The sequence below is a fragment of the Doryrhamphus excisus genome, chromosome 18 (assembly GCF_030265055.1).
Source record: "Doryrhamphus excisus isolate RoL2022-K1 chromosome 18, RoL_Dexc_1.0, whole genome shotgun sequence".
NCBI lineage: Eukaryota > Metazoa > Chordata > Actinopteri > Syngnathiformes > Syngnathidae > Doryrhamphus > Doryrhamphus excisus.
In genome coordinates this window covers 5,632,501-5,654,655 of record NC_080483.1, presented here as the reverse complement: position 1 = coordinate 5,654,655, position 22,155 = coordinate 5,632,501, and the positions used below count along the sequence as shown (strand labels likewise).

Genomic DNA, 22,155 nt, shown 5'->3' with positions numbered 1-22,155 from the left:
TTTTTTTTGGCTCAAAATATTGCTTTATAGTCATATTATTCTAACCGGGTCGAAACCGACCCTAACAATACAGTGGTCATAATTTCAACCAGACCATTTTAAAATGTAGTAAAAATTATTTTTTTGGTTTTATTTTGTTGAAATAGAGTTTCCTGACAAAGTCAAACAGCCTTGATGCAATAAACAAATGTTATGTGATTCTTTTTATGCATTAAAATGTAAAACGGGTCGGTGCCGACCCTAACACAAGAGGAGGGTTAAGATCCAACAGGGCAAAATATACATTCTTGCCAATTTTCAATCGGTCTTAAACAATTGTACTATTGTAGTATGACGCCCCCTACTGTCATTTGGTGTCTTTGTCATTCAGCCCTGCTTGCCAGCATGGTGAAAGTTCGTGTAATTATGTATGTGCGTACCGCCTGTAAGCATATTTAAATGAAACAAATGAAATGAAGCATTAAATCTCTGATTGCTAATGTTTGTGTGCTTTGAGAAAATATGCTGCTTTTTGTTTGCGGTTGTTTCAAACACGCACACGCACACGCACACGCACAGCAAAAGCGGCATGGTTCTGCTGAAAATACGTGTGCCTCCCCCCCTCTCCACAGCAGTGCCAGGGCGACGTGCCCGACATAGGAGCTCAGCATCAGTTGCCATGGCAACAGCCTCAGACCCGCTTGTCTGAGCCAACATGGCCGCCCAAGGTGAAGCTGTGTGCGTGTGTGTGTGTGTGTGTGTTTTTCCATGCATGGCTAATGAGCACATCTTGCGCTGTGCAAGGTCAAATGACTTGTTTGTAGGAATTGGAAACAATCAGTGGTGGGGTGGTCTGTGGTGCCCACTTGCATTGGGGCTGAATTGGGCAATTATCTTCCAGATGCAGCAGATGGCGCTGTGGACCCCCCCCCCCAAAAAAAAACAAACCCAACCACTATTTAGGTAATCCAGACAGAAAATACACAAAGTACAAAAGGACTTGAACACAACACAAAAACATCAGACCCCCACCTCCCACTTTGAGGAGGAGGGGTGATGAAGAGGGACTTGGGGGAGGGGGGTATGGGTGGGGTGCAGGAAACAGCAGTAGGATGTGTGCTGGGCTACACGGATCAGACGCAGACTTAACTCTTTGTGGAGCAGAACATCTGTGGCACACAAAGAAGTGTGACGTTTCAAGCTTAAGCTTTTATGATGGCCACAGTTTGACCCTGGAACAGATTATTCTATTATTCTTCACAATTCAGCAACCATTGGCTCTGCAGATTTGTCATTTTTCCCCCCTGAAACACATTTCATTTACCCTAAGTGGGTAATAATCTACAAATATTTGATAATACGGGTAAAATGTACAGCATACATGTACCACTGTCCTCAAGGGTTGAGATTTCACACTTTTTAAGCAGTCCTTGAATGTGCCATAGTTGCTGTGAGAAGCAAACTTAAAATCTAAATACTAAATGTACAAATAAATTAATATATAATAATATATATTATAAATATAATATATATATATTAATTATATATTAATATATATTATAATATATAATAATATATATCTTAAAATAATTCAATTAAAATATGTAATGCATAAATGTCAAAGATAAATATATTAAATGAATGATGTTACTACTATGTACTATATTAAATATATATTTTATTGTACTACACTTCTATATTATTAATTATATTTTTAATAGTCAAGGGTTGAGATTTCACACTTTTTAAGCAGTCCTTGAATGTGCCATAGTTGCTGTGAGACGCAAACTTAAAATCTAAATACTTTATAAATGTACAAATAAAATAATATATAATAATATATATTATAAATATAATATATATATTAATATATATATATATAATATATATTAATATATAACAATTTATAAATACTAATATATATCTTAAAATAATTCAATTAAAATATGTAATGCATAAATATGTCAAAGATAAATATATGAAATGAATTATGTTACTACTATGTACTATATAAAATATATTTTTATTGTATTACACTTCTATATTATTAATTATATTTTTAATAATTTAGTTCTAGTAGGGGCAAGAACGCTCTTCATTTTGAATGCTATCATACCGCAGAGGATCATATCTGTGCAAGAACTCTGCAGACCCTAAGTAAGATGAGCTCAGGTCAAAGTTCAAATACGGGTCAAGTATGAATGCCCCCCTCTCCCCAACAGCCTGTTGACGGCGGGAATCCCCCCTCCCCCTCCCCCGGTGCAGGTAAGAACACAACAACAATGGCGTGCACGACCAGCTGCGGCGTGCACGTCGCCGGCTGCAGTCAATGGAAGCTGCATGCTAGCTCGCTAGGCTACCTGCAGCACACACGCACGCCCACACGCACACAGCTGCTAAAGTTCCCTCACATCCAGGCCGCCGCTGCTGTTTGGCTCCTGCGGGGGCCATTTTGGGGAAGAGGCGCGCTTCAGGTCGGAGATGCGGTCCAGGACTGAGACATCCTGGCTGACTGAACTCTTTCTGGTTCTGTTGGGTTTTTTGGGGGTGCTTCTTCTGATGCACTCCTCCTCCCCCTTCTCCTTCTCCTTCTCCTCCCCTCCGCATCTGCCCTCCCTCCCCCGCCTGCTAATTTTTTATGCATTTTTCTAAACTGTCATGGCGATTTTGTGTCCTTGGAAATAAGAAGCGGCGGCGTTTTTTCGGGCTCACCGGGGGGATGTCTCGCTACTGAGAGCGTCAGTCCGGTGCTGGAGCAGGTGAGCTGTGTGCAAGGGAAGGTTTTTCAGCAGAGACGCGTCCCCGATAAGGACTTTTATCGGCTATCCACATGTGTAAGGAGGCGGCTGTAACGATGTATTTACACCCGCGATGCGGTGACATGACTGAGTTAGCCGAGGCTGCTAGCCCGCTAGCTACACGAGCTAACACGAACCAGGGCAGTGTCTCATTACTCCGGTAGAAGCTTGTTGTGTCGTCTTCCCATCCTTGCTAACTTTGCCTTTCTCCACGAAAAGCTCCTTCAACTTGTGGCCACCTAACATGGAAGCTAGCCGTGCTTTAGCCCCCGCGTCTGCTAGCATTCACCCGAGCCCCCCCGAACGATTTCTAAGCTAGCTAGCTAGCCCGCTAAGCTAGGCGTTATACATTTGCTTGAATTAATAACAATGGTCAGCTCATGTGTGTGCAGGTCAATAGTCATCCCTTCATCCTGTCACTTTCACCCGGCCAGGTGCGAGGACAAAGATGCCACTTCTTATGCTAGCATAAACAAGCTATAAGTAGTGAACGTATAGAACACATAGGAATGCTATGAATACTTGTATATTGCCATGTCAGCTGCAGTTGGCTTGAATGTCGCCGACAAAAAAAAGAAGGCCGTCATCTTCGTCATCTTCATGAAGCAGCAGGAGCACCTCTGATTGACATGCACCATCCTTTTGTTTTTGGATGCCACATGCTGCATTCCACTCAAGTGCCAGGCAGGAAACGGACAGCATGAGTGCAGCAAGGAAGAGTGCGTGAAAACATCATTTTTCAGATGCATTCATCTCTCTCTCACTCTCTTCACTGCCAACTTATTGACTCCTCCACTGAAGAAGACTCTTGACCTTTCACCTCTTGAGCCTGGCCTTGTGCATGTGATACTTCATGGGGAAGATTTTGAATGAGTACATCATCCTTATGCACACCTGCTTTCATTACCTGCCTATTCAAAACAGTCATTTTTTGGGGCGGAGCCAAATGGGGAAGGAGTTTCTGTGAATATTAATACTATTTTTCTTAATGTATGGGTGCTTATATATTCTTGACAAGTAAAGTCATTTTATTTGACGCTTGTGTTTGTGGCCAACACAGTTGTGTAGTGCTGCTTCTAATGTGGTTGTAATATTACTGCTTCTACTAGTACTAATGTGCAGCACTGACTCACAAATACTGCTATTGTGTTTTGTATTCTAATGTGTACTGTGGAGTAGTGCTAACCAACGAGAGGAAAGCCTGAGCTGTCAACTCGTCATCGAGGAGCGCTGCTCTTAAGGGGTCGGAGAGTGAGGTTTACCCAGTGTATGTATCGCACAACCACTGTTGTGTATTATTGGATCAAAATCATTCTATTGCCTAGTACTGTGTTTGTTTTGCAATACTGCTATTGTGTACCACTGACTAAAATACTACTGCGATTGCCCAGTGCTGTTTGGAACATTACTATTGTCTAGCACTGGTTCAGATAGTACTATTGCTTAGTACTGGTTTTAATGCTGGTTATAACAGTACTATTGTATAGTACCAGTTCAAATAGTACTTTTATCTAGTACGGGTTTTAGGGCTGGTTGTAATATTACTATTGTGTAAAGGTTGTCCTAGTAGTAGTAATATGTAGTACTGGTTGTAACAGTACTGGTTGCAGTAGAAGTATTATCTAGTACTGGTTCAAATAGTAGTATTGCTTAGTACTGGTTTTAGTAAAGGTTGTAATAGTACTATTGTGCAGTACTAGTAATAGTGCTATTGTCTAGTACTGATAAAATAGTATTGTTGCCTAGCACTGGTTGTAATAATATGTTTGTATACTCCTGGTTCGAGTAGTACTCTCTAGTACTGGTTTTATTGCTGGCTATGATAGTGCTATTGCGTAGTAATGGTCCTAATCGTACAGGTTGTAATAGTGATACTCAATTTCACGGCTTCTAATAGTACTGTTTTGTGGTACTGGTTGTAATGGTTTGTTTTAGTACAGTTTTTAGCAGTACTATTGTGTAGTTGTGGTTCTAACAATACCATTGTCTAGGCCTGGTTCAAACAGTACTATTGCCTAGTACTGGTTATAGCGCTGGTTGTAGTACTATTACATAGTAGTGGTTGTAATAGTACTATTGCCTAATACTGAGCACCAATTGTAGTAGTACTATTGTGTATAGGGCTGCAACTCACAATTATTTTGGTAATGGTAATGGTTTTATTTCATTTGAACATGCATCGGATTACAATTGAGTGCATCCCATAATCAGTTCACAGTTCCACATGTCCAAAAGGAGTAGGAAGAAGCAAAGCTTATTAAATCCTACCCCTCCATCTGGTACTTTTACAATCAGTAACTGTTACATTTGTTCACTTCCTGCTTTCCACAATACAGTTTAAGGTTTTTTTTGTTTTGTTTTTTGTTTTTTTTAATAATGTACCTCATACCGAAGTAGGAGGTGATATGAGCATCCAATGACATAATGTGTACCATAGTAAGTGTCAATATAGTGATATATATAGCACATCATGACTGGTTCAAGACTCTTCATCCTTGTATTTAGCAAACATCAACTGCTTGTATTGTTTCTTGAATTGGCTCATCGTTGTGCATTGTTTGATTTCCTTACTCAATCCATTCCATAGTTTGATTCCACATACTGAAATGCTATGGCTTTTTAACGTAATCCTCACATAGAAGTGTTTCAAATGTACTTCTTCCCTGAGATCATATTTCTCCTCTCTTGTAGAGAAGTATTGGACGACATTTTTAGTCTTATGCATTATTTTAGCTGTGTGAAGATGAACTATATCAGTTGAAGTAGTTGTGATTTTAGAAATAATGAGTTAGTATGTTTTCTGTAGGCGGCATTATGAATTATCCTTACTGACCTTTTTTGCAGTACATTTAGCGAGTGAAGATTGCATTTATAGTTATTAGCCCATATTTCCACACAATAAGTAAGATATGGTAGAACCAGTGAGCAATAAAGAGTGTGGAGTGATTTCTGATTGAGAACAAATTTTGCTTTGTTCAATACTGAAATATTTCTGGCCACCTTATTTTAATAATTAAATAAAGAAATGCAAGTCAGAAAACCCCGGAACAGGATATTACTGTAAATGTGGAGAACAAGTAAACATGGGCACTATTACACACACTGACCGATGCACTCACTCACTCTTTCATCAAGAACTTGGCATTGCAATGCAAAAATGTTGGCATGTCAACATGGTCCCGGTGAAGACAGGCACTTTTTTTTTGGAGGCTATGGTTCCTTCTGCAGAGTACAGATGCTCAGATGGTGTTGAAGTGCCAGGCTAGCATCAGGCGAGTTAGCAGAGAAATTAACGTTACGTTTCCTCACTTTATCTAGGAAACTTCACCTTCACTGCTCAGAATCCATATATTTATTTCACAGTCAGACTGGTTGAATTTATGGCTAAAAAGTTAGTGAATCATTTCATATTGTATTGTTCTAAATGAACCAGTATCGTCCTTGACTCGTATCGGCAAACACCAATTGTGATATGAATCCAATCGATATTAAAATGAATCATTTCACCCCAATGTAGTATTGGTTATAGTCAGACTGTTGTGTACTCCTGGTTGTGGGAGTAATATTGTCTAGTACGTGTTCAAATTGTATTATTACCTTGTATTGGTTGTGATAATACTATTGCTCAATACTGCTTTTAGGTTTGTGTACTACTGGTTGTAAAAGTACTTTTGCCTAGTATGGGTTTTCGTCATTGTTGCAATAGTACTTTTGCTTAGTTCTGGTTAAAAAATTACTATTGCATAGTACTGTTTCTCATTGTACTTTGTGTCTACTACTGGTTTTTGTACTGGTTATAATTGTAGGGGCGGCTGCACAATGGACGAGTAGTTAGCATGTTGGCTCTGTGTGGAGTTTGCACGTTCTCCCCGTGCATGTGCGGGTTTTCTCCGGGTACTCCGGTTTCCTCCCACATTCCAAAAACATGCTAGGTTAATTGGTGACTCCAAATTGTCCATAGGTATGAATGTGAGTGTGAATTGTTGTTTGTCTATATGTGCCCTGTGATTGGCTGGCGACCAGTCCAGGGTGTACCCCGCCTCTCGCCCCAAGACAGCTGGGATAGACTCCAGCATACACTCGCGACCCTTGTGAGGCTAGGCAGCATAGAAGATGGATGAATGGTTCTAATTGGGTTGTTGTGTAGTAATAATACTATTGTCTAGTACTGGTTCAAAAAATACTTTTACCAAATGGTTTTAGGTTGAACTACTAATCTTCTACTAATGTGTCATACTGGTTGTAATGGTGCTATTGTGTAGTACTGGTTGAAATAGTACTGTTGTGTAAAGGTGGTCCTGGTAGTAATAATGTGTAATACTGGTTGTTGTATCAGTGAAACAGGTGCTTGTGCAAAATAATCAACTGTCAATCAATGTTATGTGATGAGAGCTTTTTTTTTGTTCGTAGGTTGTGTGATGCTAACTGTTAGTTGTTGTGTCACAGGCACACACACGTTGTGTTTTGCATATTTCTGGTAAATATTCAGAGCAGATGGATTTGTGTCTGCCGAGTGACGAGAGCACACTCAGTACAACAGCTACAACTCTCATTGAATTATTTACTGTCATATAGTTGTACTATTGTGTCATTGATGTTGCAGGTGGAATATAGACTTGGCACACAGTCTACTGTTGACTACTTTGAGCTGCAGCACAATATTTACTAAACATAGTACTACACTGACTCCATCAGGATGTTTGATTGTTGTCGTAGTGATGACTACACCGGACCTTCTGAGGTGGAACACAAACTGTTCGGTGTTGCTCAGATTTGGAAACAATTTCCCATAGGAGATAAGGAAAATAGAATCAGTTCCGGGGTCAAGCGGTGACCACAAGCTTCATTCAGTTTGCAGTCAAAGTCCCATTTTAACATGAAGTGTGATACAAGTGTAAAAAGAAGTGAAGCACTGTAACGAGTAGTCACTCGGTTCACGAGACGCAGCATTGGCGTCTATGAGAATGAGACGAGATTTTATCTTTATTTAAAAACAAAAAGCCCACTGAAAAAATGTATGACAATATCCGTATTGTTATTGTCTCGGGCATAGTGCCATTTTTTCTGAACGTTAAATCTTTTTTGTTTTTTAAGTGTCACAAGATCCTGTGCCACCCATAGTGACTAGCATAGAGGCTAACCGCATAGAAAAAAAAACCTTTTCAGGTCAAAACTAAGTATTTTATTGTTTCAGCCTCAGAAGTGAGCTTTGACGACAAGTCAAAGTAATATGTGAATATCACTTTTTATAATTAACATTTATTAATTATCATTTGCAAATATTATGTCAATAGCCATTATGTCAATAGTATACATGTACCCAAATATTCCAATTGCATTTGGTTTATTTGCTCAAACGGAAAGAATTGAACAGGGATGGAATATTCCTTTAACCAATCCGATTGAGGTATCTTGTACCCACTCAAACGGAAAGTTTTCAGGGTGCGTTCTTCTTCCTGGTGTTTTTCTTCTTCTGTTGTTTATTGTCGGTTGGCAAGCAGCTTTCGTATTACCGCCATCTGTGAAACAGAATCTCACTTTTAAAAATGGAGGCCAGCAATCGGCACTGGACTAAGCAAAGTTTGTTTTTGATTCAAACTAAATTTCAAGACTGGACAGACGAAAAACTGGCAATACGGAGTTATTCCAACAAGTGAAAGAAAAACTTGGGGAAGCCGGTATCACGTGATGTTGATGTTTACGTTTTACTGGGCATGTCCTATTGACTATTCTGGTTGATTTTCACGGCGCATGTAGACAAGAGATTGGAATATTCCTTTCCATGGATACCATTGTTTCCCGAAAGGTCATTCGGAAAGAGAAAAACTGGTCATGTAAAAACGTGGCTACCGTCGAGTGTCTGTGGTGTAAAGACTGGCAGAGCAATGTAATATTGGTCCGTGTGGCAACACCTACCTTGTTCCTCCGATAGACTTATTGATGCACGTGTGAGGTCGTGGTGACATTTTGTAACATTTTTAGTTAGTGGTGTGCCACAAGATTTTTCCAATGTGAAAAATGTGCTGTGGCTCAAAAAAGGTTGAAAATCACTGGTCTAGACGAGCCTTGGAAAATGGAAGTTGAGGGATTTACAGTATGTCTACTTTATTCTTCTATAGTACGGTGTATCACGTGGTTCCATCTGCATATCACAACAGAGTATTTTCATGTTGTTGTAGTCAAGTCAGGCTTAGAATACTTCTTGTAGAACAATGTGTGTGTATGTTCAGTACATTACAATAATACTCAGGTTCTGTCCCAATTTGCGCCCCCTCCTTGCAAGATGTCTGACTTTGAAACTGCGGGATGATGATGATGATGATAATGCAGACTTGTGGTGCAGAGTAAATAATAAGATGTGAAGATGCGCTTGATTAATAAACACACAAGTCATCACTTCCTGGTCCTGCTTTGGAAGGGGTGTTGGGGGGGTAGTGCTTGGCTTCACTTTAAAACACTCCACCCTCTCTGTGAGGCCATCAGGTCATGTGATTTTATACACGACACGTGCGGCCACGAGAGGTCGCTGTGTGTGCTGCCAAAGGGTTATTTCATGCTTTTGCATCATCATTGATACATGACCGTAGTGGCCGTATTTGCTTCAAACACAACACAGACGCTCTTGTCACAAACATTGCTGCAGTGCCACCGAGCAAGGCACCATCTCATAATCACGCCCTTGACAGTGTTTCACACAGGACTGAAATCCGGAGCACTAAGTTGGGGAGTTTGATGTCTAATTTGCTTAACTGGTCATGACATAAATCTTAAAAACTTTCAAAAGGTCCAACTCTGTGTTCAAGTGTGGTCAGGTAGAAGCGGAGCTTTTTGATTTGTGCGACATTATCTAATGTTTTTAAACTTTATTTGACAACAGAACATGACGTTATTGACTTAAAGGGTGTAGGTTTTATATGTGGTGCAGCCATGCAGCCTCATGTGTGCTCCATGACAAAAAAAAAACACATTCATGATGGCTCCATGTGAGTGTGCACTGGTTTTCAAGATAATGCACACATCTATTATATCACTATTGATGAACAAATGCATTATGATGCACGATCAAGTCAGTTGTGGTGTCAGCGTATGAGGTGTGTTAACAAGCAGAGGTACCGGGCAATCTACTGTACAGAGGTGGAATGGCATGCTACAGAGACAGTACCATTATAATGTGTTTGTAAGCAAGGGCGAACAGGTAGTGCCAAATCTAAAAAAAAAAAGCTGAAACTTTAAAAACTGTCAAATCTTTAAAAAATCTTTAAAAAAAACAGCAGCGGCAAATCTTTTAAAACATGGTAGCGTCAAATAAAGAAACAAGAGAAGAATTCAGGAAGCCCAGACCGCCACCAAAAAAAATAATTCTACATTTTTTGGATTTTTCTCGAAAAAAAGTAGCAATAAATCCTTAAAAAAAAAAAAGAAAAGGTACCGGCAAATTCATAAAAAAACAAAACAAAAAAAACATGCCAAATGTATCTGTTGTTGTCCAAATGTATTTGTGGCGGGCTGCCAAAAATAAATGAATGTATGGGAAAGACTGAATGACATCCATATGGCTGATATGGTTGACATTTATCAATCAAACACACACATTTTTTGTTTATTTCGTAGAATATGACATAAGTTTATTTCCCCTTGTTGTGCTAATCAAGTTGTTTGTGTCCACAGATGCAGTCAAGGCTTAGAAGATGAAAATACACAAGAAGGACAAGCAGCAGGTTAGTTGAATATGCACGCACACATACTATGCACATGCACATACACATACTGACTGGGGGCAATTCTTTTCCCAAGAATTATTATATTTTATATTATAGCATATTGTGAACTAAATTATGCCTCTATATAAAAAAAAATAAAAAATGTTTTTAAAAGACCAGCATTAAATCAGCTTTCGACAAATTCTCGAAACCATCTTGCTTGTAGTCCAACCACATGACTATTTTTATGTCTTTTTTCCTGTTCGGTGAGAGAAATGTAATCTCTGTCGGGCTTCAGCAAGAGCTCGGAAGTCAGGCTGAATATGTGAGGTGAATATTCCAATGACTTCATCTTTTTTTTTTTAGCCAAGCCGCTCTTGTTGTATTTTTGCAGCTTAGCTAGCAATGCCTCAGACGTACGCGCCTGTTCGTCTATTAGTCAGTTTTTAGAATTCCTCTGCGTGTTTGGTCTTGTAATGGCGACTCGCATTGTAGGCCACGGCGATCTGCTCTCTGCAAGCTAAACACACAGCTTCACCTCTGACTTAGAACACTTGAGTAGATATTTTTGCAGGTAAAAACGAAAAGCACGTCTAAAAACCTCAAGGTAGGGCTTAACAAGAAGAAACTGATGTTTGGGTTGGTCACCTGTTCAGACACAGTCTCAAGTTCTTGTTTTTTAATGCTTTTAATGTTTTTTAGACACATGCCTACGCATGAACAAACAGGCACAATTACAACCATGTCTACAAACCGCAAGGCATGCTGGGTAACCCAACATGCTACACTATATGTAGTGACTAATCAGGTTCCCTTTTTCCAAAATCGACATTAGGCATGACTAACATGAAAGTACGTTTTGCTCTTCTCAACGAGCAGTGACACCCCCCCCCCCCCCCCCCCCACACACTCCCATTTAAATCTTGTGTGTGACAAAAAGACGTGACATTAGAGCAGGGGTCTCAAACTCAAAAAAAACATATTTATTAAAAACAGAAACATAAATAAATGAACTGTCTTCAATGCTTGTACTGCTATAACCTTCACTTTTTCAGTGCTTTGGTTTCGTTTTTCTACAAGAAAAGTTCTGATAAAACATTCCACCGTTCTCAAATATCTTAATTTGTATTTTTCTACACAAAATAAGATGAAAAAATAAATAAACAATTTAAGCTGTCATTTCTGGGTACATGATACCATACAGCAGGGGTTTCAATAACTTGAAGGCTACCGTTTAGGTCGCGAGCTCTCTAGATTGCGAGTTAGCATGTGTCTCAAGACCCTGCAGTTGCGCAATATGTTGTAAATAAAAAGAGTATAAATGTGACTATAGTCGTGTTTTGTCATGTCTACAGGGCTCTAATAATGCTTTGTTCATTTTAATCTGAAAAAAATAATTTGTCTACCCACCAACTATATGTGGTTTCTTAAGTTTTTATTATTTGCCGTTTTATTACAGTAAACCTCTGATATATCGGATTCAATTGTTCCCACTGGTTTTGTCCGATATAAGCGAAATCCGTTATATGCGTAGACCGGAAAATGTCCGTTTTACGCATATATCGGATTTATATCCGGTATATGCGTGAATCGGATTTTATCCGTTATAAAAAGGCACTTCCTTGACTATGTTTCCAATGTACCTGGACGCGCAGGCAACGCTGCAAACGCTGCAAATGACGTCGTATAGCGGCCTGTCACGATTCGGCGAATCGGAGCGCCACGATGCGGCCACGATATGCGAGGGAAATTTAATGGAAATGCATTGGAACGGGACTGGAGATTTTGTCCGAAATAGGCGAAATTCGATATATGCAATGAATTTTTATTGGAAATGCATTACAGAAAAATTGGTTCTTTTTTATCTGTCCGTTGTGAGCGAATTTCCGATATATCCGAGTCCGATATATCCGAGGTTTCCTGTATTATTATTATTATATTTATTTATTATTACTGATTGATTGATTTTCTTTATTCTTGATTTGTTTATTTATTTTTCATCTTATTTTGTGTAGAAAAATAAAAACTAAGATATTTGAGAACAGTGGAATCTCAGAGCTTTTCTTGTAGAAAATTGGAACCAAAGTGAAGTTTTTAAATTTTTTTTGTTTTTAATAAAGGCGGTTTTTTTTTGGAAAACCTGATCCTCACCCAGACCCGAGCTCCAGTGGCCCCCAAGTAAATTGAGTTTGAGACCCCTGCATTAGAGAGATCATTTGTATTTCGAAACAAAACTTTCTGAGTCTCCCGACGCACATGAGTCATGAGCACTGATGCAAATCGGACAACGACGTCATCCACCCCCTCCCTGTTCCCATTTCATGCGCTAAAAAAACCAAAACATGACGATACTGATGTAGAAAAGGACCTGCTCATGTGAGGATGCGATGCTGCTAGAAAGTAAAAATGAAGCGCATGCTCTTCTGGCCCATACTCCTCCTGACTACCTGCACCTGTGCTGATAAAGCAAACACTACCCTGCTACCCGTGGAGACCTGACGTAACTCATGAAAGAGAAACAAATAAACAGATGTGGCTCCTGTGTCTTTAATACACAAAATGTACCAAAATGATCCCCGCATCCTTCCATTTTTCTTTATACGTCTGGACATCCCTGGTGGGGAGTGATAAAGTCTTATTTCTTGTTAGTCTTCTTGTTTTTACACTAATTAGTCAGAAAAAGGTCTTCCCTCTGGATACAAAAGAAGCAGTTCTTTTTACTGACACATCACCCCCCCCCCTCTCCCTCCTTCCATTTTTCCCACCAAACTCCTGAATCAGCGACTGCCGGTTTTCTTGTTTTCTCCACTTCAAGGCGAAGCAGTGCTTTGATACACACTTTGATTGTCTTTTCCTTCTCACCCAAACACATGAAATGCCGTCTACAACCCCCCCCCCCCCCCCAACCCCCCATTCTTAATCTCTTTTTTTCCCAGCAGAAAGCAGAAATTCTGAGCTCTTGAGTTTGAGTCTGGACTTGTTTTCCTATTTGAATTTCTTATGTTGTTTTGCTGAATGAACATGTTATTTGACCTGCATGGTGAATATTGCTAACCTGTCCTAACAAAACCAGAGCAATGTTGGCCTCGCATGCATGCGGGCCACGTCCTGGTTGCAGCATCGATGAGCCAAACTGCAGCACAAGCGCTTTTATTTCTGTGAGAGAAGCACTCTGCGTGTGTGTTATTGATTAATTGGCTGTTGGACTGCAGGCAGGCAGCCGCCCTCAGCTGTTCTCAGTGGCTTTACGTGGCTGGCAGAACTTGCTACACTGCAGCATGATGCTGGAGTGTGTGTCCGTGCATGCATGTGTGCATGCGTGCGTGTGTGTCGTCATCTCCATGTAGGCCAGGGGTCTCAAACTCAATTTACTTGGGGGGCATTGGAGCTAGGGTCTGGGTGAGACTGGGCCACATCAGGTTCCCCCCCCCCCAAAAAAAACAAAAAACGCATTTATTAAAAACAGAAAAATATACAAACTTTTTCAGTGCTTTGGTTCTGATTTTCTACAATAAAAGCGCTGATAAAACATTCCACTGTTCTCAAATATCTTAATTTTTATTTTTCTGCACAAAATAAGATGAAAAATAAACAAACAAATCAAGAATAAAGAAATTCAATCAGTAAGAAATAAATATAACAATAATAATAAAACAGCAAATAATAAAAACTTAAGAAACCACATATATTTGGTGTGTAGACAAATTATTTTTTTCAGATTAAAATGAACAAAGCATTATTAGAGCCCTGTAGACATGACAAAACACGACTATAGTCACATTTATACTCTTTTTTTTAATTTACAACATATTGCGCAACTGCAGGGTCTTGAGACACATGCTAACTCGCAAACTAGAGATCTAGAAATAACTTGGAGGCTACTGTTTAGGTCGTTAACCTAAACAGTAGCCTCCAAGTTATTTCCTTTAAACTTAAAAAAGCCAAAAACTTACCACTTCCACATGGATAGGGAGGATAACTCTTAACAGTTATTCAACCTTTAACATGAACATTAATCAAATGTAAAAAAAATTTTCTGGGTACATGATACCATACAGTATCCATATCAAACTTGCGCGGGCCGCACTAACATTAAACTTTCATATCAAGGTGGGGGCCTCAAACTAGTGTCCTGCAGGCCACGTGTTTGAGACCCCTGATGTAGGCGCTCCGAGTCGTGAAAGTAATCATTGTGTGCTTTTTCTGTCTATTTCTGCTTATTACTGACTGTTAGTTTTAGTCCAGTCATTTTAGCCTCCATCTTAAACTGTCAGGTCCTATGTTTCCTATATTTTCCACGGGGGCACAACGGTATAAATAGCAATAATCTGTTCCAGAATTAAACCTTGGCCACCGTGAAAGCTTTTACCTGGACATGCATTGACAGAAAATTAGGTGGAGCTTTGATTTGGAGTTTGAACAAAGTGCCACTTCATCTTGGACAAATTTCACAGCAGGCTTATCAGGCATTACAGTGACATAGTAGTAATAATATGCCTCCACCCTATTGCTTAATAATGAAATTACATGAGCCGAAATTGGCCACCCCAAAGGGCAATCTTCAATTATACTTGGTTGGTTACCCAAAGCATGTCCAATGTCTCAAATGGAACTAGAAGTGAAACATGATGAGCATAGAAAGAAATCATTGGGCAGCATTTCCTCTCTAGGTCAGGGGTGGGCAAACTTTTTGACTCGCAGGCCGCATTAATTTTAACACAATTGACTGGCGGCCAGACTATGTATTTTACACATATAATTCGAACAGTCTACCTGGAATTATTTTGTCTGTTAAAGTGTCATGCAACCTGCTATATGTACCTGTGTCCCTTTTTTCAGGAGCACTTTGTAAAAAGCAGACCACATCAAATAACCAAATTGATAAAAAAAAAGTTACCTAAACCATCAAAAGTTAAGATTCAATTAAATACTTTGGAAAGAACGGGCGGGCCGTATTTAAACACTTGGCGGGCTGGATGTGGCCCTTGGGCCATATTTTGCACACCCCTGCTCTAGGTTTACAGCAGTGGGGGTCTGAACATGTGCACAAATGCAGTGTAGCCGTATTGAAAGCAGAAGAAAGACTCGAGATTACTCCACGCAGGCAGAATATTTAAATTATAATTATGAATACAATTTGGTTTTGGACCCATTCATGAATGGTGAATAATTGCACTCTAATCAAGCCTTGGCTATGTCTATGGCACTGCTGTAAAAACACCCTAACCCTTATTTCATTTTGTTATTATTTTTACATTTTTTGATCAAAATTAGGGATTTTGAAAATAGCGTATGAATACGGTTGCTAATTTATTTCATCAATTACATCAAACATTTTTTTAAGCGTAATTGATGCATCGGGGGGCACGGCGGTCGAGTGGTTAGCGCTCAGACCTCACAGCTAGGAGACCAGGGTTCAATTCCACCCTCGGCCATCTCTGTGTGGAGTTTGCATGTTCTCCCCCCCGTGCATGTGTGGGTTTTCTCCGGGTACTCCGGTTTCCTCCCACATTCCAAAAACATGCTAGGTTAATTAGCGACTCCAAATTGTCCATAGGTATGAATGTGAGTGTGAATGGTTGTTTGTCTATATGTGGCCTGTGATTGGCTGGCCACCAGTCCGGGGTGTACCCCGCCCCTCGCCCAAAAGACAGCTGCACTCATTTCATTCATTCATTTTCTACCGCTTTTTCCTCACGAGGGTCGCGGGGGTGCTGGAGCCTATCCCAGCTGTCTTTATTAAATATTAATAAATACAGTGAAGAAAATAAGTATTTGAACACCCTGCTATTTTGCTATTTCTCCCACTTAGAAATCATGGAGGGGTCTGAAATTTTCATCGTAGGTGCATGTCCACTGTGAGAGAGATAAACTAAAAAGAAAAATCCAGAAATCACAATGCATGATTTTTTAACAATTTATTTGTGTGATACAGCTGCAAATAAGTATTTGAACACCTGTGTATCATCTAGAATTCTGACCCTGAAAGACCTGTTAGTCTGCCCATTAGAAGTCCACCTGCACTCCATGTATCATCCTGAATCAGATGCACCTGTTTGAGGTCGTTAGCTGCATAAAGACACCTGTCCACCCCATACAATCAGTAAGACTTTAACTTGTAACATGGCGAAGACCAAAGAGCTGTCCAAAGACACCAGAGACAAAATTGTACACCTCCACAAGGCTGGAAAGGGCTACGGAGCAATTACCAAGCAGCTTGGTGAAAAAAGGTCCACTGTTGGAGCTATCATTAGAAAATGGAAGAAGCTAAACATGACGGTCAATCTCAATCGGAGTGGAGCCCCATGCAAGATATCACCTCGTGGGGTCTCAATGATTCTAAGAAAGGTGAGGAATCAGCCCAGAACTACACGACAGGACTTGGTCAATGACCTGAAAAGAGCTGGGACCACCGTTTCCAAGGTTACTGTAGGTAATACACTAAGACGTCATGATGTGAAATCATGCATGGCACGAAAGGTTCCCCTGCTTAAACCAGCACATGTCAAGGCCCGTCTTAAGTTTGCATATGACCATTTGGATGATACAGAGGAGTCATGGGAGAAAGTTTTATGGTCAGATGAGACCAAAATAGAACTTTTTGGTCATAATTCCAATAAGCGTGTTTGGAGGAAGAAGAATGAAGAGTACAATCCGAAGAACACCATCCCTACTGTGAAGCATGGGGGTGGTAGCATCATGCTTTGGGGGTGTTTTTCTGCACATGGGACAGGACGAGTGCACTGCATTAAAGAGAGGATGACTGGGGCCGTGTATTGTGAGATTTTGGGGAACAACCTCCTTCCCTCTGTCAGAGCATTGAAGATGGGTCGTGGCTGGGTCTTCCAACACGACAACGACCCGAAGCACACAGCCAGGAAAACCAAGGAGTGGCTCCGTAAGAAGCATATCAAGGTTCTAGCATGGCCCAGCCAGTCTCCAGACCTGAACCCAATCGAAAATCTTTGGAGGGAGCTCAAACTCCGTGTTTCTCAGCGACAGCCCAGAAACCTGACTGATCTAGAGAAGATCTGTGTGGAGGAGTGGGCCAAGATCCCTCCTGCAGTGTGTGCAAACCTGGTGAAAAACTACAGGAAACGTTTGACCTCTGTAATAGCAAACAAAGGCTACTGTACCAAATATTAACATTCATTTTCTCAGGTGTTCAAATACTTATTAGCAGCTGTATCACACAAATAAATTGTTAAAAAAATCATGCATTGTGATTTCTGGATTTTTCTTTTTAGTTTATCTCTCTCACAGTGGACATGCACCTACGATGAAAATTTCAGACCCCTCCATGATTTCTAAGTGGGAGAAATAGCAAAATAGCATGGTGTTCAAATACTTATTTTCTTCACTGTATATATAAAATATAATAGTCTTCAATGCTTCTGCTATACCCTCCACTTTTTCAGTGCTTTGGTTCTTTGCAAAAGCTCTGAAATATTATAAAAATTATAATAAATTATGATATTTTTTATTTATTATTAAAATATTAAATGTTTAATGTTAATTTTTATTTTTCAACACAAAATAAGATGGAAAAATAAATAAGCAAATCAAAAAACAAATTAAACTTTCATATCAAGGCATGGGCCTCAAACTAGCGTCCCGCGGGCCGTGAGTTTGAGACCCGTGGTTTAGAGCGTCGTCATTGTTGTTGGCGTGCTGATACGTCACACATGCGTCAGTCCCATTAAAAAAAAAAAAATATATATATATATATATATATACGTATATATATATATTATATATATTAAAAAAAAATATATATATATTTTTAATATATATATACTAGACCCACACACACACACACACCCATCCACCCACACACACACACACGCAAGCACACAATCACCCACATTAGGGAGACATGGCATGGTACTGAGGAACAAGGAAACACCACCTTTGGGGCCGTCCACACTGGGAGAAGCTGCAGGCCGTGCCATCGGAGGACCAGCACCCGGGCCCTCCGACTCCGTTAGACGGGCGGACCCCCACATTAAAGGGAGGAACCCCCCAGCCGGCCGTGTCGAAGGGACCCAAGGATGGCACCCCCTCAGCATACCCAAACAGCCCCCAGTGTGGAGGACCCCCCTGAGGAAACACTGGAGCTGGAGCTAAAAACTAAGACCATAAAATAGGACTAAAAGATAAAACATAACACTGGAGTTAAAAACTGAAGATTAAGAGCATAAAATAGGACTAACAAGATAAAAACAAAACACTGAAGTTAAAAGGTGAAGAATAAGAACATAAAATAGGACTAAAAGGATGAAAACATAATAAAAGCTTAACAATATTAGTTAAAAGCCTGATTAAAAAGGTGCGTCTTTAATCTTCTTTTAAAAATATCAACAGTCTCCACAGTCCTGAGGCTCTCCGGCAGGCTGTTCCACAGGTGGGGGCCATAGTGGCTAAATGCTGCCTCACCGTGGGTTTTTGTTCTGGGTTTTGGTTTCGCTAAAAGGCCAGTGCCGGAGGACCGCAGGGACCGCGGGGGTTGATATGGTAAAAGCAGATCAGATAAATAAGAAGGGGCAAAGCCGTTAAGACATTTAAAAACCAGTAAGAGAATCTTAAAATCGATCCTGAAGCGGACGGGGAGCCAATGCAGCGACTTTAAAACCGGTGTAATGTGCTCCCGCCCTCTGGTCCTCGTCAGCACACGTGCGGCTGAGTTCTGTAATAATTGGAGATTTAAAATACTTTTTTTGGGAAGACCAGAGAGCAGGGCATTACAGTAATCTAAACGACAGGATATAAAAGCATGCATTAGCACCTCCGTGCTGGCCTGAGAGAGAAACGGGCGGACTCTGGCTATGTTCTTAAGGTGATAAAAACCTATTTTTGTTATATTTTTAATATGTGGGATAAAATTTAGCTCAGAGTCAAAAATCACGCCCAAGTTTTTGACAGAGTCGGCTAGTTTAATATCCTGTAATTTTGGTAAAAGTTTCTCTCTCTGGCCTTCAGGACCTATGACTAAAACCTCAGTTTTGTCCTGGTTGAGCTGCAGGAAATTCTCTGCCATCCATGACTTAATGTCTACAATGCAGTTAAAAAGGGCATCAAGTGGCCCTGAGTCATCAGGAGACACGGCGATGTATAGCTGTGTATCATCAGCATAACTATGGAAGCTGATGCCGTGCCTCCTGATCACGTCCCCAAGGGGAAGCATGTACAGATTAAAAAGGAGTGGACCTAAGATTGAGCCTTGAGGAACCCCACATTCAATTTCATGGGTTCCTGAGGAACATGTATCCATACTTACATAAAAACATCGGCCTGTGAGATAAGAACAAAACCAGTTAAGAACAGTACCAGAGAGGCCGACCAGGTATCTAAGTCTATTTAATAAAATGTGATGGTCCACTGTATCAAAAGCAGAGCTTAGATCCAGTAGAACCAAGACTGTGAGGTTCTTGTTATCCAAATTCCACCTGATGTCGTTTAAAATCTTTACAAGTGCTGTCTCGGTACTGTGGTTCCTCCTAAAGCCAGACTGATGTTTCTCTAAAATGCTATTTCTGTTTAAAAAGTCATTAAGTTGGTAAAAAACCAGTTTTTCTAAAATTTTACTTAAAAACGGCAAGTTGGATACGGGTCGGTAATTATTAAGATTGTTGGGATCTAAATTGCTCTTCTTCAGAAGGGGCTTCACCACCGCCGTTTTGAAGGCGGTGGGGAAGACACCCGTCTGAAGAGAGCAATTCAAGATGTTTAAAAACTGCTCCTCAAAGAATCCATAAAGTGATTTTAAAAGTGATGTGGGAATTGGATCTAAAAGGCAGGTTGTTGGGCTTACTTGGGAGAAAACTCGACCAAGTGTCCTTGCATCAACCAGGGCAAAACTCTCCAGTCTCTCCTCAGGCAAGGACAACAGTCCAGGTGTGGTAACAGAAAAAACTTTCTGGGGTAACAGGCAGGATCTGATGTCCTTGATTTTAGTTCTGAAGTGGTCTGCAAAGTTTTCACAAAGATCGTCTGTTGGTGTCTTAAAAACTTTATTAAAATTTGTGCCTGTTAAAATATTAAAGGTGGAGAAGAGGAACCGGGGATTGTTTTTATGGTTGGAAATGAGTTGTGAGAAATGGGAAATTCGTGCCTTTTTTACTGTATTATTGTAGGTTTTGAGTTGTTGACATAAAATCTCGTAATGAACTGTCAATTTAGTTTTTCTCCATCTTCTCTCAGCACTCCTGCATTTTCTTTTCAGTTTATTGATCTCATCGTTATTTCTCCACGGGGGTGTAGGTTTCCTTTTTATTGTTTTTGTTACAAGTGGAGCTACTGAGTCCAGAGTTGACTTCAGTTTACTGTTAAAATTATCAACGATAAAATCACAAGGTGCAGGTAAAATTTCAGCAGGAGTGCTCTGTAAAATCTCAATAAAATTTGCAGCCACTTCAGAAGTTAGATAGCGTCTCCTCACTGTTCTCACCGGGGCCTCCTCCTGGTTAAAACTGGTGATGCTAAAAAATACACAGTAGTGGTCGGACATAGCCAGGTCAACAACAGAGGACACACCGATGGACAGGCCATGGGTTATGACCAGGTCCAGGGTGTGTCCTCTGTTGTGAGTTGGCTGTGTGACGTGCTGCTTAAAATCAAGACAATTTAAAAGGTTTAAAAACTCTCTGGATATTGGATCCGAGGTGTCATCAACATGTAGATTAAAATCACCAGATAATAAAATCCTGTTATAAGAAGTGTGAATGATTGATAAAAATTCCGAGAATTCACTAATAAAAGAACTAGAGTGATGGGGTGGTCTGTATACAGTGACACAAAGAATCGGAGGGCTGCTAAAAGTAAAGGCATGGTGCTCAAATGACTTGTAACTGTTAAAATACACTCCATTTGAGGTCAGTGAGTCATTTGTGATGGATGCCGTCCCACCTCCTCTTTTACCCTCTCTAGTAGAATATAAAAAATTAAAATTTGGTGGGCAGGCCTCAGTGAGAACAACGGATGCGTCAGTACCAAGCCATGTCTCAGTTAAAAGAAGACAGTCTAACTTATTATCTAAAATCATATCATTCATTAAAAAGGTTCTATTTAAAAGAGAGCGGACATTAAAAAGTGCTACATTGATGGTGACAGGTGGCTTGTTGATCATGGAGGTGGGGTATGGGTGTCTATTGAGTGGTCGGAGGTTATGAGGGTTCACAGGGTGAGTATGGCGGTGTCTGATGTGTCGATATAGTGTAATGATTACTGGAATGGAAGTAGTGTTGATGTAAGTTTGAGGTCCAAGTCCAGTATTATGTGTATGGTAGTCAGAGGTGGAACTGAGTGAATAGGAGCATGGACCTGGGGGACATCAATCAGAGTGGGACAGAGCAACAGGTGTGGGTTTGGGGATGATACCATGTTGAAGGCCAAAAGTCAGGTTGGATGAGAGCATGCGGGCACCTCCTCTGTTAAGATGAAGCCCGTCAGGTCCAAAGAGGTGTCGTCTCTCCCAGAAAACATCAAAGTTGTTGATGAAGCCGACGTGGTGGGAGTTGCAGGCAGAGGAGAGCCAGGTGTTGAGACTCAGCAGACGGCTGAATCTGCCGATCCCTCTGCCGCAGGTGGGGGTGGGGCCAGAAATAAAAACAGTCACTTTGGACTGTGAAATGGAATTAAAAAGGTGTCTAAAGTCCTGTTTTAAAAGTTCGGACTGTTGC

At 40.4% G+C, this 22,155-nt stretch overlaps 1 protein-coding gene across 5 annotated transcripts in view; it reads left to right on the top strand.

Moving 5' to 3' along the window:
* Positions 1–2,220: 2,220 nt before the first annotated feature.
* The window catches only part of chd6 (chromodomain helicase DNA binding protein 6), a 61,013-nt gene continuing 41,078 nt past the window's right edge, over positions 2,221–22,155 (top strand). For 3 of the 5 annotated variants that reach the window (XM_058054335.1, XM_058054336.1, XM_058054332.1), the window contains exons 1-2: positions 2,381–2,738; positions 10,446–10,495. In XM_058054335.1, the coding sequence (XP_057910318.1) occupies positions 10,466–10,495 (30 nt within the window). In that variant the 5' untranslated portion in view covers positions 2,381–2,738; positions 10,446–10,465. Of the gene's footprint in view, positions 2,245–2,380; positions 2,739–3,956; positions 4,045–10,445; positions 10,496–22,155 lie in introns of those variants that run through there. The other 2 variants (XM_058054333.1, XM_058054334.1) reach the window with 2 other exon arrangements.